General features: G+C 35.4%; 1 protein-coding gene across 2 annotated transcripts in view; it reads left to right on the top strand.

The window, feature by feature from the left end:
* The first annotated feature begins 1,189 nt into the window (after positions 1-1,189).
* Positions 1,190-15,797, top strand: part of LOC107593268 (kinesin-like protein KIF3C) — a 17,740-nt gene continuing 3,132 nt past the window's right edge. The window contains exons 1-8 of one of the 2 annotated variants that reach the window (XM_016282918.1): positions 1,190-1,280; positions 1,359-2,917; positions 10,338-10,439; positions 10,566-10,688; positions 14,224-14,342; positions 14,477-14,593; positions 15,189-15,297; positions 15,544-15,710. In XM_016282918.1, coding sequence (XP_016138404.1) covers positions 1,499-2,917; positions 10,338-10,439; positions 10,566-10,688; positions 14,224-14,342; positions 14,477-14,593; positions 15,189-15,297; positions 15,544-15,710 — 2,156 coding nt within the window. In that variant the 5' untranslated portion in view covers positions 1,190-1,280; positions 1,359-1,498. Of the gene's footprint in view, positions 2,918-10,337; positions 10,440-10,565; positions 10,689-14,223; positions 14,343-14,476; positions 14,594-15,188; positions 15,298-15,543; positions 15,711-15,797 lie in introns of both variants that reach the window. The other variant, XM_016282917.1, reaches the window with a different exon arrangement.

Below are 15,797 nucleotides of genomic sequence, written 5' to 3'. Positions count from 1 at the left end.
TATATCCACTACTCAAAGTCAGTTTTAATGTCATTTTATCTTCACAGCAAAAAAAATGTACAGCAGGGCTTTTAAACTACATTATAATAGTGTTCAGTCTTGAATATTTGGCTGGATCTTTGGGCTTTCTCCTTTTTCATCAGTGTTTGCACATTTTTGGCTTAAGCAAGCAGATGGGTAAAAATACAGATACCAAAAAATTAAATAGCCTCAGTGCGAGTTATGAATATATGAACAATGAACTGAATGAAAGAATGATGAACAATAAAATTGAAAAAGTAAGTTACAATGTAAAAAATATGGTTATTATAATACTATTTGAATTTTTAATTTTTTTCAGCCTACATCTTTTTTTGTAGCCTATGTATTGCATTAATTTGCATTGTATCAAGCACTGATCTGATCCGTGTTTAATCTAATTGAACCAGCATTAAACCTATAGCTCCAAATCCCAAACACCTCTGGGGTCTTCCGCTATGATCGCACTGATGCAGGAGACTGTGTGAGCGCGTGTGTGTGTGTCTATGTGTGTGCTATAATGTTGCCATTTACGCCCTTTTTTAAACGATTTTGCCCTTGATTTTCATAAAGCGGTTTATAAATATGAGTAGCTGCTATTTTCTGCACATATCAACTTTTTTTCTAATAGTTTAAATTATTTAAGGGATTATGTATGCATAAGACACAGAAACTATTATAATGCACGGCATAATTTTTTTTTCTAAAGTTGAATTAATTAAATTGCAACACATTTTTCTTTGTTCAGTGGGCCTATTATTTTATTAAATCGCCTATATAGGCCTATAGAGAGTCAATTAGCCTACTGGATCGCATTTAAGTCTGTGTAAACACACATTGTATTACATTTATTTCTCTAATTTAACATACTTTTATCATTTGCAATCAGAACGCTAAAAAAATTCTTAAAGGACTGCATTTATTAAAGTAGTCTATTAATAGAAATTGAACAGAATCTGTAGTTCAGAAACATCCTAACTCGGAATTCTGTTTAAAAACCATGGTAATTTCTCTTAGCAAATAAACTTTTTCTTCTTCTTTCAAATCTAAGTCAAAAATTGAGTTATGAAATTTCTGTAACATAGCAGAGCCATAATTGCTTAAAAATTCAGTGTGCCTGTTTCTCTTGCGAGACCTGGCAACCCTGCTGTGAGTGTGTGTATGTGTTTGGGCAGGGCTGCAGTGAAGCGCAGCTGATGTGTGTGTGATTCTCTGTCAGACGCGTTTGTATTTCCAATCTTCTTGTGTTTCGGTGGAAATCGGTGAGATATTTTGAGCTTATGATTTCATCCATACGTGTTCATGACGGAACCGCCTTTATCTTTTATTCATTCGTGCAGACCGCAGAGATTTGCACCGGGACTGACATTATGCGCTCGGTAACCGGGTGATGCTGATGCTGACATCTTCCATCATCCATCTGCTTTAACGGGAATACCGCGCTCATTCGTGATCCATTCATCTCGCAGACGGGTTCAAAATGTCCATGAAAGCTAAAAACGGCGAGGAGGTGAAGGTGGTGGTTCGGTGTCGCCCGCTCAACCGTAAAGAGGAATCGATGGGATATGAGCATATCGTGCAGATGGATGTGAAACTGGGCCAGGTGGCCCTGCGGAACCCCAAGGCGGGTCTGGGAGAGCTGCTCAAGACCTTCACGTTCGACGCGGTTTACGACGGGTGTTCCAAACAGAGCGACCTGTACGACGAGACGGTGCGACCGCTCATCGATTCGGTTCTGCGCGGCTTCAACGGCACCATCTTCGCGTACGGACAAACGGGAACCGGGAAGACGTACACCATGCAAGGCCAGTGGCTTGACGCCGAGAGCCGTGGCATCATCCCAAATTCGTTTGAGCACATTTTCACGCACATCTCGCGCTCTCAGAACCAGCAGTACCTGGTCCGGGCCTCTTATTTGGAGATCTACCAGGAGGAGATCCGAGACCTGCTCACCAAAGACCACAGCAAGAAGCTGGAGCTGAAGGAGAGCGCCGACTCGGGGGTCTACATCAAAGATCTGTCCTCCTTCGTCACCAAGAACGTGAAGGAGATCGAGCACGTGATGAACGTTGGGAACCAGACCAGATCGGTGGGTTTTACCAACATGAACGAGCACAGCTCGAGGTCTCATGCCATCTTTATCATCACGGTGGAGTGCAGCCAGCTTGGGCCGGATGGACAGAACCATATTCGCGTTGGCAAACTCAACTTGGTTGACCTGGCTGGCAGCGAGCGACAGACCAAGACTGGCGTCCAAGGAGAACGTCTGAAGGAGGCCACCAAGATCAACCTGTCCCTCTCCGCTCTGGGAAACGTAATCTCTGCGTTGGTGGATGGACGAAGTTCTCACGTTCCCTACCGTGACTCTAAACTCACACGGTTGCTGCAGGACTCATTGGGTGGGAACGCCAAGACCATCATGGTGGCCACGTTGGGACCGGCCTCCTACAATTACGAGGAGACCCTGACCACCTTGCGTTACGCCAACCGTGCCAAGAACATCAAGAACAAGCCTCGCGTCAATGAAGACCCCAAAGACGCCCTCCTGAGGGAGTTCCAGGAGGAGATCGCCCGGCTGAAAGCGCAGCTGGATAAACGCGGCATGCTCACCAAGAGGAAGAGGAGGAGCAGGAGCCTGAGGAAGATCGGAGATGGTGGCGAGGTAGAAGAGGATGATGTTGAAGATGAGGAGGAGGAGGAGGAGGAAAGCGTGGAGAAGGAGGCGCAGGAGTACATGAAGGAGCAGCAGGAGAAGCTGGAGAGAGAGAAGGAGGCCATTAGAGACGATCATTCTCTGGTGGCGGAGGAGAAACAGAGACTCCTGGAGGAGAAAGAGAGGATGATGAGGCATCTGAAGAAGGAGCAGGAGGCCACAGATCTTCTCACAGCCAAGTTTAAGGTGAGTATGATTGTGTGTGTTGTGTTTATGGTTGTTTCAGGTTCCATTGGTGTGCGTGTATGTGTAGAATGAGTTTAAATTGAATGAAATTTGAAAATTGAAACTTTGAACGATTGAAAGAACTATGAAAAAGTTCTTTATATACAGTTATTCGTAAATTTAAATGATATAAATAATAAATATTTCAATCAAAAACAGACAGATGAATAGATAGATAGATAGATGAGAGATCATTAGACAGATAGATAATGGATAGAGAGACAGAATGACAGAAAGATGATAGATAGATAGATAGATAGATAGATAGATAGATAGATAGATAGATAGATAGATAGATAGATAGATAGATGAGAGATCGGTAGACAGATAGATAATGAATAGAGAGACAGGATGATAGATAGATAGATAGATTGATGCAGAGAAATATGGAAAAACAGTACAATCAAATTTAAAAAAATTTAAAAACTGCACAAAATCATAGAAAATATGCAGTATGGAAGAGACAATAATGAACATTTCATGCAGTGGAAATGTGGGCTATTCGAAATGTCATTTTTGTAAAGTTCATTGGGTTTTAGTTATTCCATCTTCCATTGCCATGGGTTAGAATCAGGCCAGCAGACGCGTCTGTCCCAGTCAGAGTTGTGCTGCTTATCGATCAAAAGACAGCGACAAACCTCTGTGTGTCAGAGCAGAGCAGAGCAGAGCAGAGCTCAGGATCCATGTGAGTTTCCATGTGTTTGATCTCTGCTGTCACATCACAGCGTAACCATGACGACAGAGCCAATTCCCCCACTGCACAGTTCAACACAAGCGACTGTTGATCTTCTGAGTACTATGCGTAATCCTTTTACATCTAAACAAGACAGTAGCTGCTTTATTCGGAACAGTTTGCTTTTTTATTCCCATAGATGCTGTCAGGTTATAGAGAAGTGTATTTAATAACAGGGTACAGACCTTCAGCTGTGTGTGCGAGAGCTAATAGACTCAATCACAGACGGCTGATGGTGGACGACATCCTGCTGTGGTCAGCCAATCACGTGCTCTCGTTGTTTCTCGGTCATCATTAAGCCAATAAAAAGACAGTAGGCAGGCAGAGGTTCTTTACACTGTCTGGAGTAAAAGCATTGATTACAGTTAACATGCTAACACTAGTAATGGTCTGATTCCCATCATGTGTCAGGGTTATTATCATTAACTAAAACCATAAAAAAAATATATTAATTTAATAATATATACACTATTTTTAAACTATAATGCATAAACAATTTTTTATTAACTATTCTAATAAAACAATTTGATACTGTATTTTTTTAAAATAAACACAGTGAAATAAAAAACCTAAACTTATTAGGTTTCCAAGGCAACAATTTATAATTTCATTTAGTTTAATTTAAGTACTAAAATAACTAAACCTAAATAAACTAAAAACTAAAACTTAATTAAAGCTATATAGACATAAAAAAACAAACTAAAACTAAAAACAGACAAACCCACAACAAAATTACTAAAAATGTAATTAAAATTAAAACAGAAAATATAAAAAATGTTAATAAAAATATAAATAAAAATGATATAATAATAATAATAATACAAATAATATTTAAAAAATAATTTTAAAAAGATAAAAATGATAAAACTTAATAAAAATAACAAGCTGTATAGACATTTAAAAAAAACTAAAACTATAAAAATGACATCAACAACTAAATTACTAAAACTTTAACTAAAACTCAAATTGAAATAGCAAATATAAAAATATGATTGACTAAAAATAATACAAAAAATGTAAACTTAAACGCTGTATAAACATAAAAATGACAAAAACAACAAAATTACTAAAACTTTCAAATTAAAACAGAAAAAAATTATTCAAAATATAAACAAAAACTACAATAGTACATTAATCATAAAATAACCCTGTGTGTTCTCTGTAATAGTCATGTGATCTGATTAGTGCTGTCAAACAATTGATCACGATTAATCGCATCCAAAATAAATGTTTTTGTTTACGTAATATATTTATGTGTACTGTGTTTATTTATTATGTATATATAAATGCACATTCAGTATATATTTTGTAAATATTTACATGTATATACATTTATATATTTATGTTATTATATTTTATATTATATATAAATATATTTAATATATAAACATAACATATTTTTCTTGCATGTGTTTGTATTTATATATACATAATAAATATACACAGTAGTACACACTCATATATATTATGTAAACAAACACTTTTATTTTGGATGCGATTAATCGTGATTAATCGTTTGTCAGCACTAGATCTTGTGATGATGTAACGCATGACATTATGTCTTCACGTGTACTGGTGCTTTATTCTGTGTGTTTGTATGTGCAGTAGCTGTATCTCCTCATTCTCATACGAGAGGTGTTTGCTGAGGGTCTGGCCAGATGCAGGACGAGAGAGGGGCTTCAGATTTATAAATAGCTCTGATTATTGGTGGGTCATTTCCTGACAGGTGATGATTCATCGCGACCTCATCCTGTTCCCTGCGCTGAGCCAATCACATCACTCGATCTCAAACAATAACAGCAACACAGGAAATATATCACTGCACGTCTGATTACAAACACAACGGCTGTGTTCACAATCACATACTACTCACTGTATACTATATATATTTGCATACTATGGACAGTGTACGTGCTGCACACATAGTATGAGTAGTATGGTGTCGTTCCAAACTTAGCTCATGACTCAGTTTTTGCCCCAGATTCGTTGTGCTGCTGCAGTGAATTGAGTGTTTAATTGTGAATCCAACGGCTGTGTTCACAATCACATACTACTCACTGTATACTGTATACTATATATATTTGCATACTATGGACAGTGTACGTGCTGCACACATAGTATGAGTAGTATGGTGTCGTTCCAAACTTAGCTCATGACTCAGTTTTCCTCAGTTGCCCCAGATTCGTTGTGCTGCTGCAGTGAATTGAGTGTTTAATTGTGAATCCCCAGTGCTCATGTGCCTGTTTTACCTGTGGAACAGACTAAACCACTTCACACACACGTTTAGCCTTTAATGTCTGTTTACACAACTGTCTTCTAGTTTAATTATAGTGTCATTTAAAGAAAGGACATGGGGGCGAGACAGACAGACTGGAAGAGGCATAATAATATAGTGTCTTGTGGATTTGTTTGTGTATGTGACTGTAGTATAATGCGGTATAATACTAGTATAATCATACTGTTTTTACAGTGTGTCGAATGTATACCAGTGTTGCTATTGTTAACAAAACTATTAAAATCATTTTCATTAGTCAAATAAACCTGAAATGAAGTAGAATATAAATATTGAATGCAAAACTTAAGCTAAACTGTTGCTTTGGCAACTAACTGAAATAAATGATCTAAAGTACTAAAATGACTAGAAATCTAAATAAAATATGGAAATAATCAAACTAATAAAAATGACAAAAACATATCAAAACTTATATTAAAACTAATGTTAAAAAGAAAACTGAAAACATAAAAATAAAAACTAAATATGAATGAATGCTATAACATAATATAAATAATACTGATCGATTAATATTGCATATTTGTATAATGCAATTCCTAGGTCATTTGAAGTATACTAAAATTACTCAAAATAAATGAAAGCTAAGCAGACATGTAAAAAAAAATGACAAAAGCACATAAGATTGCTCAAAGTTATATTGAAATTAATATTAAAACTGAAAATATAAAAATAAAACCTAATTCAAAATAATAATAAATAGGCTTACTACAACATTATATAAATGATACTGAAATAATACTGATTTATATGTATTTTTGAATGCATGGAATCCCCAGATGATGGATAAAAAATGCAAATCAACCGAATGCCACTTGCTGAATTAAAAATTCAGCATAATTGCTTCACAGTATATTGTTATAATGAATGCTAGTATTCAGTTCCAAACATAGCCTGTGCGTGCTGACAGTAAACTCAGTCATTGGCCTTCTCCCAGCATGCTTTGCTGAAATATTGATGTGTCAGCGTCTATGTGCCGGTGGGCGGAGCTTCCGTTTAGAGCTTCTGGCCAAGGGGGGGGGGGGGGGGGGGTCTGGATGGAAAGGTCTCTGTTAAACGAGAGCATCTTCACTGCTGACTGTGTGAGTGAGTGTGTGATGACGGAGCGTCCTGCTGATGCTTCCCCGGAGGCCAGCGTCTATTTTAAACCATCTCTCTGTTTCTATCTCTATTCTCTATCTTTTTTCCATCGCTACTGTAACAGTATATTATTATTATTATTACTATTTATGTCTATTTAACTTGAATTTATTTTTGTTATTATCAAAGTAGTAATGTTAGTACCTAAACAATTTATATACAATTATAAAACGAGTATAAAATATAAAAATATATATAAAAATGTTAAACGTAAATAAAAGAGTGCTAAACCCTTTACACTCACGTCTAGAGGCTGGAGTAATATTTTGACTTGTATATGGTATACAGTATATTATAATTTTATATCAATTGTTTAGGTAATAACATTACTACTTTGATACTAACAAAAATAAATTCAAGTTAAATAGACATAAATAGTAGTAGTAATAATAATAATAATAATAATAAATAAAATAAAAAATGACTAAGACTAAAATCTAAAATGAAAACTAAAAATATAAAAAAGCAAATGCAAACTATTAATGACTTCTTTTAAGACCTGGGTGTGTAAAGGGTTTTGCACCATTTTATTTAAATTTCTTTTTTGAAAATTAAATGTATTAAATTTTAATTGTTGTGGTTATAACATTAGCATAGTTAAATAGAAATGTTTAAAATAAAATTGTAAAAAAAATGACAAAAGCACATAAAGAGCAAAATAAAAAAATGAAAACAAAAAAACATATAAAAAGCTAATTCAAAATATGAATTATATATATTCCATTTTATTTAGCACCACATTTCATATTTTTACATTTTTTTGTGAATTAAATGGATTATCATTTAATCGTACCGACATTACTAAAACTAAAAGTTAAATAGAAATGTTTCGAAAAATGAAAAACTAAAAAAAGACAAAAGACAAGTAACAAAAAGTCCCAAAATTAAAAAATAAATTAAAATAACAAAAATTTAAATTAAAAATAAAATATTTAAAAATGCTCATTCAAAATATGAATTCCTAACATCTTATTTTATTGTATTATGTAATATAATTTCATATATTTAAATTTTTTTGTTGTTGTTGGAAAGAAAAAATTGTTGCAGGCCATGTAAAAAACTGCTTCAGGACCAGTTAGGTGCATTGGGCCAAATGTTACACATAATTAAAATTCATAGCCATGATGATAACTCCAGATGTTAACTGATGGACTGGAGTGCTGTGGATTATTGTGATATTTTTTTTCAGCTGTTTAGACTCTCATTTGTGACGGCACCCATTCACTGCAGAGCATCCATTGCTGAGACACTGATGCAACGCTGCATTTCTACAAATCTGATGAAGAACAAACTCATCCTGATCTTGGATGGCCTGAGGGTGAGTCAATATTCAGCAAATGCTAATTTTTACTGTTTCTGTTGGGCACATTGTAAGGTAAAAATTGTACTAGTCTAAGTAAAACTGCTTTAAGCTCAGTTATTAATATGAATAACTATGCTGATAAGGTTTGTAATTGTCTCCGCCCCTCTGCTTGGCCGTACATTAACCCGAGAAGGTTTTGGTTCATCCCATGGGACAAAAAGCCCATTCTCTCCATCTTTCCATGTCTCTGCATTATCTCTCCTCCCTTTCCCTGGGTTCCAGTCCTGTGCTCACAGAGAGAGATGGATTGTGTGTGTAAATCAGAGGGACGTGTGATGGGTTCTGACAGGGGGTTTTGATGTTATGAGCTGGTCTGACGAGCCGTGCGGGTCAGCTGTAGTTCTGGGCTCAGGCTTTGTTCTTGTTTCTGTTGTGGCTCTTTGACAATAATCTTTGTGTGTCGCTGAAGCCGCGAGCTGCTGCCGTCCACAAAGAGAGCTCTGTGTGTCGAGTGGGGGAGGAGATTCGCAGAGCTGATTTTCATCATGCCTTCCAAAAGCTCGTTCACACTCACAGCCGTTTGTAGCGAGAAAGAAACCAGAAGTCGTCCTAAGTTTTCAAAGAGAGTTGGTTTCAGGCCACTCGAGTGACAGCAATCGCTTGTGATGCAACAAAATTGAGCAGTTTTCTATTTGTGCAGCGTCACACCCGGAAGCCCCGCCCACAACCAATCTCATTGGTTCAAAGTTCCACAGTTCCATTTGATTAAACATATTTTTAAATATTATATACTACAGTTTAAAAATTAGTAGGTCAGGGGTCAGTAAGAGTTTGTTCTTCAAATAAATGAGTATTTTAATTATATTTATTAATTGTTGAATATAGCAAAGTTAAATATAAATAATTTTTAAAAAGCAAAAACTAAAAAGAAATGGCAAAAGCCCATGAAATTAAAATTACAATTTAAAATAAAAAAAATTTAAATGAGTGAATTATGTTTATTTATTTTAATTTATATCATAGCAAAAACTAAAAAGAAATGGCAAAAGCCCATGAAATTAAAATTAAAATTTAAAATAAAAAAAATTTAAATTAGTGAATTGTTTATTTATTTTAATTTATATCATATATAAATGTATAATTGAAAAAAATAAGTTAAATAGAAATATTTAAAAAATACATTTCATTACATTTTCTTGAATTTGTTTATATATATATTTGTAAATTACATGTATTATATTGTAAATGTTTTGTCACCAAAAAGCAAAAGGAAAAAAAAGACAAAAGCACATAATAGAATGACTAAAACTAAAATAACAAAAAAAATTAAAAAGCTGATTCAAAATATGAATTATTTCCATTTGAGACCTGAGTGTCTAAAGGTTTTAGCACCATTTTATTTCATTTTCATACATTTTTCCTGAATTAATTCTTTCATATTTTAATTGGTTTGGTACCAAAATTACTAAAAACAAAAGAAGTTTTTAAATAGAAATATTCAAATAAATAAATAAATAAAAATAAAACACAACAGAATGAATAAAACTAAAATGAATTAAAAAACACTACAAATATGAATTACTTCTCTTTGGGTACTGAGTCTCTGCTGAAGGGTTTAGTTCTGTTTTATTTCATTTAATTAAAAAAAAAATTCATTTTTTGTGAATTGCATTTATTATATTTGAATTGTTTTGGTATCAATAAAAAAACATTTACAAAATTTCTAAAGAAATATTTAAAAAACGAATAAATGACAAAAGCACATACAATTATTAAAACTTTTGAACAGTAGAGTATATAAAATGGGAAATATAATGTCTGTAGTCATTATAATTAGCTTTATATAAAAGCAGCTGAAGTGATTTGATATATCCTAATATATCGACTGATGTTGACGGTTTCTTGTGGTTGCCAGGCGATGGAGAGCAAGCTGCTGGTTGGTGGAAAGAACATTATTGATCACACTAATGAGCAACAGAAGATGCTTGAACAGAAACGACACGAGATTGCAGAACAGGTAACACACACTGTTTTAGTGTTTGCAATTACTGGTCACACAAAAAACAACACACTCCACCTTCAGCATCCATATGTGCTCGTGTACAACACATAACTGAGTGTGTGCATCTGTGTGTGTCTGCAGACGCGCAGAGAGAGAGAAATACAGCAGCAAGTGTTGGCTCAGGATGAGGAGACACTAGAACTCAGAGAAACGTTCTCCTCACTGCAACAGGAAGTGGAAGCAAAGACCAAAAAACTCAAAAAGGTGAGACACACACACACACACACACACACACACACACACACCTGGAGAGAGGTGAAGCGCGGTGATGGCGTCACATTCAGAGATTGCTTTGTCCTTGTTTTGGGACCAGTGGTTCCCAATATCACGTCATTCTGAGATGCTTCATCTCATTTGATCATTCTTTCTTTTTATTTGGAACTTTATGTATGCAAAGCAAAAGATTAATAACAAATATCCCATATTGTATTTTCATAATCCACCATGTTGATTTATCACTCACAGGTGTAAAAAATCTCATCTGAACTGGTTTTCCTCACAGATAAATAGCTAATGGAGTATAAATGGTATATTATGGGGTCAGTAATATGTTTATTTTAGTATCATTGAGATACTATTATAGTTTTTATTATATGATTTATTTTTGTTATTTTGACTTTTTATAATTTTTTATAATTTTGTATTTTTAAATTTCAGTCAAAGTTTTAGTAAATTCATTGTGTATTTATTTTTATTTTTATATAGTTTTTCATAAATTTTATGTCATTTTTACTTTCAATTATTTTAGTACATCAAGATAAACTAGATAAAAATAGGAAATGTTTAAGTGGTAAGTGTCTATCACGAATGTGCCGAATCTGCTGATGTAATTACAACCGCTAATGAGGCCGGGGGAGAGCTGAGCTCTTGTGCCTCTGTTGGTAAAAAAAAATTTGCCAATCACCATCGAGTGTTTACTTTCAGCACGGAGGAGTGTTGAGAAAAGAACCCTCGCAAGGGAGGCTAGCCTCCCTTCTGATATCAACCAATCATCATAGAGACGTAAATTACGTGATATTAGTTTGAACGTCTGCCTGATAATGTACCAAGTGCTTATGATGAGTAGTGATATTGAATATTTGATCGCCAACAGATTTACCAAGCTGTCATTCAAACAGTATATATACAAATTTAGGGAAAACAGCCTAAGCTGGATATAGGCTAACTTACAGCAGTCGGCTTAATTAAATGGCGCAGCAGGCAGCTCTCTTTTAACAGACTTTTAAGAAGGGATGGATGTTTGCTTCAAGTGATAGGCAGGTAAGTTAAGTTATATTATTTTGCTGTATGTGTATCGTTTTCTTTACGTTTTCTGACTAAAAGCAACCAAAAAGCCATTTTAAAGTGGTTAAGCTCATAATAATAATCAGCAGGGATCCCAGACCAATACAATTAGTGTGCCTCCTCTATTTTAAAACCCACGAGCCGCCACTGATATATATATAGAGAGAGAGAGAGAGAGAGAGAGAGAGAGAGTTTCTGTTAATGTTTATTTTATTTCAAGACAGCAAAAGTATTTGTATGGTTTTAGTTTTAGTTAACTCTAATAAACCCGTTTAAAATAATAATTATTTTATTTTGTAATTACATGCATTAAATTAACCAAACGTGACAGTAAAGATATTTGTAATGGTATAAAAGACCTCTGTTTCAAATAAATGCTGTTCTTTTCAACTTTCTATTCATCAAAAAGTCCTGAAAATAAAGTATTACGGTTTCTACAAAAATATGAAGCAGCACAACTGTTTTCAACATTATTATTAGAATTGATCACAGAAATAAACTACATTTTAAAATATATTCACATAGAAAACACTTATTTTAAATAATAATAATATAATAATATTTAATATATTTTATCATATAATATTTTAAGTAATAATATTTCTATAATAATACAATTTTTACTGCATGTTTAATCAAATAAATGCAGCCTTGGTGAGTATAAGAGACGTATTATAAAAATATTAAATCTGACCATTGTCCCACCTCAGACTCATTTGAATAAGACTTTAGCAACCACTGAACACACTGACAACAAATATAAGTTTAACAGCTCTGAGTTCCCTAACTCCTGTTCCTCTTGCTCCGCCTTAATTCTGGACCTTTGACATTTGACCCCTGGATCACCCCTGACCCCACTCCCTGTGAAAATAAAACACCTTTTATCAGTACAAGAAGGTTAGTTTGTTCTACACTTGCTCGGTTGCTGATTGTCAGAGGCTACAAGGCTAATGCTAAATGCTAGTCTTGGCATTAAAGCATTTTGAAAACACAAACGCTTTCACAGCAACTAATTCTAGCCAACCTGCTTTAATCTTCATGGCTACTGCTGGCATGCTAACCACCAAAACCCTCCTCCTGAAGCTCTGATGACTTCAGAGATTCATTCTCAGTAGCAGACAGGCCAAACAGGACTGAGCTCCACTGTTCCCACATTAATCTGCACACCACTTCCTGTCAGAACACATCACTTCCTGTTGGGTTCTGAGTGTGGAATAACTGCTGTGATGTTTAAATATAACCCAACCAGCTGCCTGAAAGTCCTCTAGAGCCTTTACATGCTCCTTCCTGACCTTCACCTTTAACCCCTGCTGACCTTTCACACTAACACTGAGCACTGAGTGACTGCATGAGAGTGATGATGATGATGACGACGATGAAGGATGGATGGATAAATAGATAGATAGATAGATAGATAGATGATTATGATGAAGGATGGATGGATGATGAAGGAAGGATGGATGGATGGATGATTATGATGGATGATGAAGGAAGGATGGATGGATAGATGATGATGAAAGATGGATGATGGATGGATGGATGATGATGATGATGAATAGATGTAGGAAGAAGATGGATGGATGGATGAAGAAGATGGATACATGTAGGAAGAAGATGGATGGATGAAGAAGATGCATAGATGTAGGAAGAAGATGGATGGATGGATGGATGAATGATGATTTTGAAGTATGGATGGATGATAATGATGAAGGGTGGATGGATGGATGAAGAAATGAAGGATGGATTGATAGATGAAGATGAAGGATGGATGGATGATGATTATGAAAGATGGATGAATGAGTGATGATTATGAAGGATGGATGGGTGGATGGATCGATGAAGATGAAGGATGATGGGTGGATGGTGATGATGAAGGATGGATGGATAGATGAAGAAGATGGATGGATGATGATGATGGGTAAAGAAGATGAAGAATGATGGATGATAGATGAAGAAGATGGATGGATGAATGATGATGATGATGAAGGATGGATGTTTATGATAAAGGATAGATGGATGAAGAAATGAAGGATGGATGGATGAAGATGAAGATGAAGGATGGATGGATGATGATTATGAAAGATGGATGAATGAGTGATAATTATGAAGGATGGATGGATGGGATAGATGAAGGATGGATGGATGATGATGATGAAGGATAGATGAAGATCATTGAATGGATGGATGGATGATGATGATGATGATGGATGGATGGATGATGATGGGTAAAGCAGATGAAGGATGATGGATGGATGGATGATGATGAAGGATGAAGATAATGGATGGATGATTATGATGAAGGATGGATGGATGAATGATGATAACTATGAATGGATGGATGATGATGATGAAGGGTGGACAGATGATAATAATGATGATGGGTGGTTGGATGGATGGATGATGTTGATGATCACACATTCTCTCTCTCTGTGTGTGTGTGTGTGTGTGTGTGCAGCTGTATGCGAAGCTTCAGTCTCTGAAGGCTGACATTCAGGATGTGAATGATGAGCATGTGAGGAGCCGGCAGGAGCTGGAGCAAACACAGAATGAACTGACCAGAGAACTCAAATTCAAGTGAGACTGAGCTCTAAAACACACATCATTTACTTTATCAGTGCATCGTTTTAGCATTGCTGACGTTTAAGAACAATCACACAGCTGCATGAATGTCGGCAGTGTCCACAGCTAATGTGTCTGTGTCTCTGCAGATATCTGATTATAGAGAACTTTATACCTCCTGAAGAGAAGAATAAAATCATGAACAGACTTCAGTTTGATGCTGAGGAAGACCAGTGGAAGTTTCAGCCTCTCGTTCCAGCAGAGAAGTGAGTGAACCTCCATCCATACATGTGATGCATAATACTTTATATTTACTGTTTTCCACATTTTAGAATAATAGTAAAGTCGTCAAAATGATTGAATAGCACAAATGGAATTTTTTTTTTAGTTTTGTAACAAAATGTATACATGGGCACAATTTTTAGAACCTTTAGAACAAAAGTTCTTGTTCCTGGAAAACATAATTACCATGGTACGTACCTGGTATTTCACAGAATACCATAGTATTATACCATAGTACTTCATGTAAGTGGCACCATGATTTTTATTGTAGGGTTTATTGATTATAGGGTTGATTGTCGTTAACTAAACCCATAAAAAAATTTATATTTAGTCTAAGTACTAAAATAATTACAACTAAAAAAAAGCACATATATTTTAAAAAAACAAACACAATTACTAAAATTTTAACTAAAATTAAAATCAAAAACTATAAAAATAGTATCTAATTAAAAATAGTAACAAAAACAGTGATTTCAGGGATGCTAAACTGACCTGACATTGTGATTGTGTTTCTGAGCAGAACAGCTCAGATACTGATAGTGAAGTTGATGTTCTGCTCTGTTTTCTGTGTTCACGCAGTAAGTTCACGCAGATGAAGAGAAGACCCGCCTCCGCTGTGGGATATAAGCGACCAATCAGCCAGTACGCCAGGGTTGCCATGGCGATGGGAGCTCATTCCAGATACAGGGTACGTTTATAGAGAGAGAGATGGAAGTGTAGGAAGAAAAAGTGGAACATGGCCAGAGGATGCCAAATCAAATGGTTGAAATAGTTCATGTTCCGGTCTGTGTGATTATGTCCAATCCAAATATATGTTGAGGATGTTATTTATAAACTTAAAGACTTTTGGCAGTGTGCAGACTTAAAGATTGTTTGCAGTGTGCAGTTTTGTGTAGTTGTGCTTGTGTCTTTTGTCCCTCATGTCCCTCCGTAGGCAGAGAATATAATGGTTCTGGAACTGGACATGACTCCCCCTGTCGTGTTTCAACTGGACCTCCCGAGGTCTGGATCAGAGGTGGAACTGTCCCGAGACGCTCTGTTGGACAACACCAATTACAGAGACAAATCAGCGGCCGGACGGGTCAGAAAATCTCAGTCATGGTCAGTAAAAGATTTAACAATCATTATACACACACACATATACACACACACACACACACACACACACACACACACATATATATATAT

The sequence above is a fragment of the Sinocyclocheilus grahami genome, unplaced genomic scaffold (assembly GCF_001515645.1).
Source record: "Sinocyclocheilus grahami isolate Dianchi unplaced genomic scaffold, SAMN03320097.WGS_v1.1 scaffold168.1, whole genome shotgun sequence".
In the NCBI taxonomy this organism is placed as follows: Eukaryota; Metazoa; Chordata; class Actinopteri; order Cypriniformes; family Cyprinidae; genus Sinocyclocheilus; species Sinocyclocheilus grahami.
This window is presented reverse-complemented; position numbering and strand designations above follow the sequence as displayed.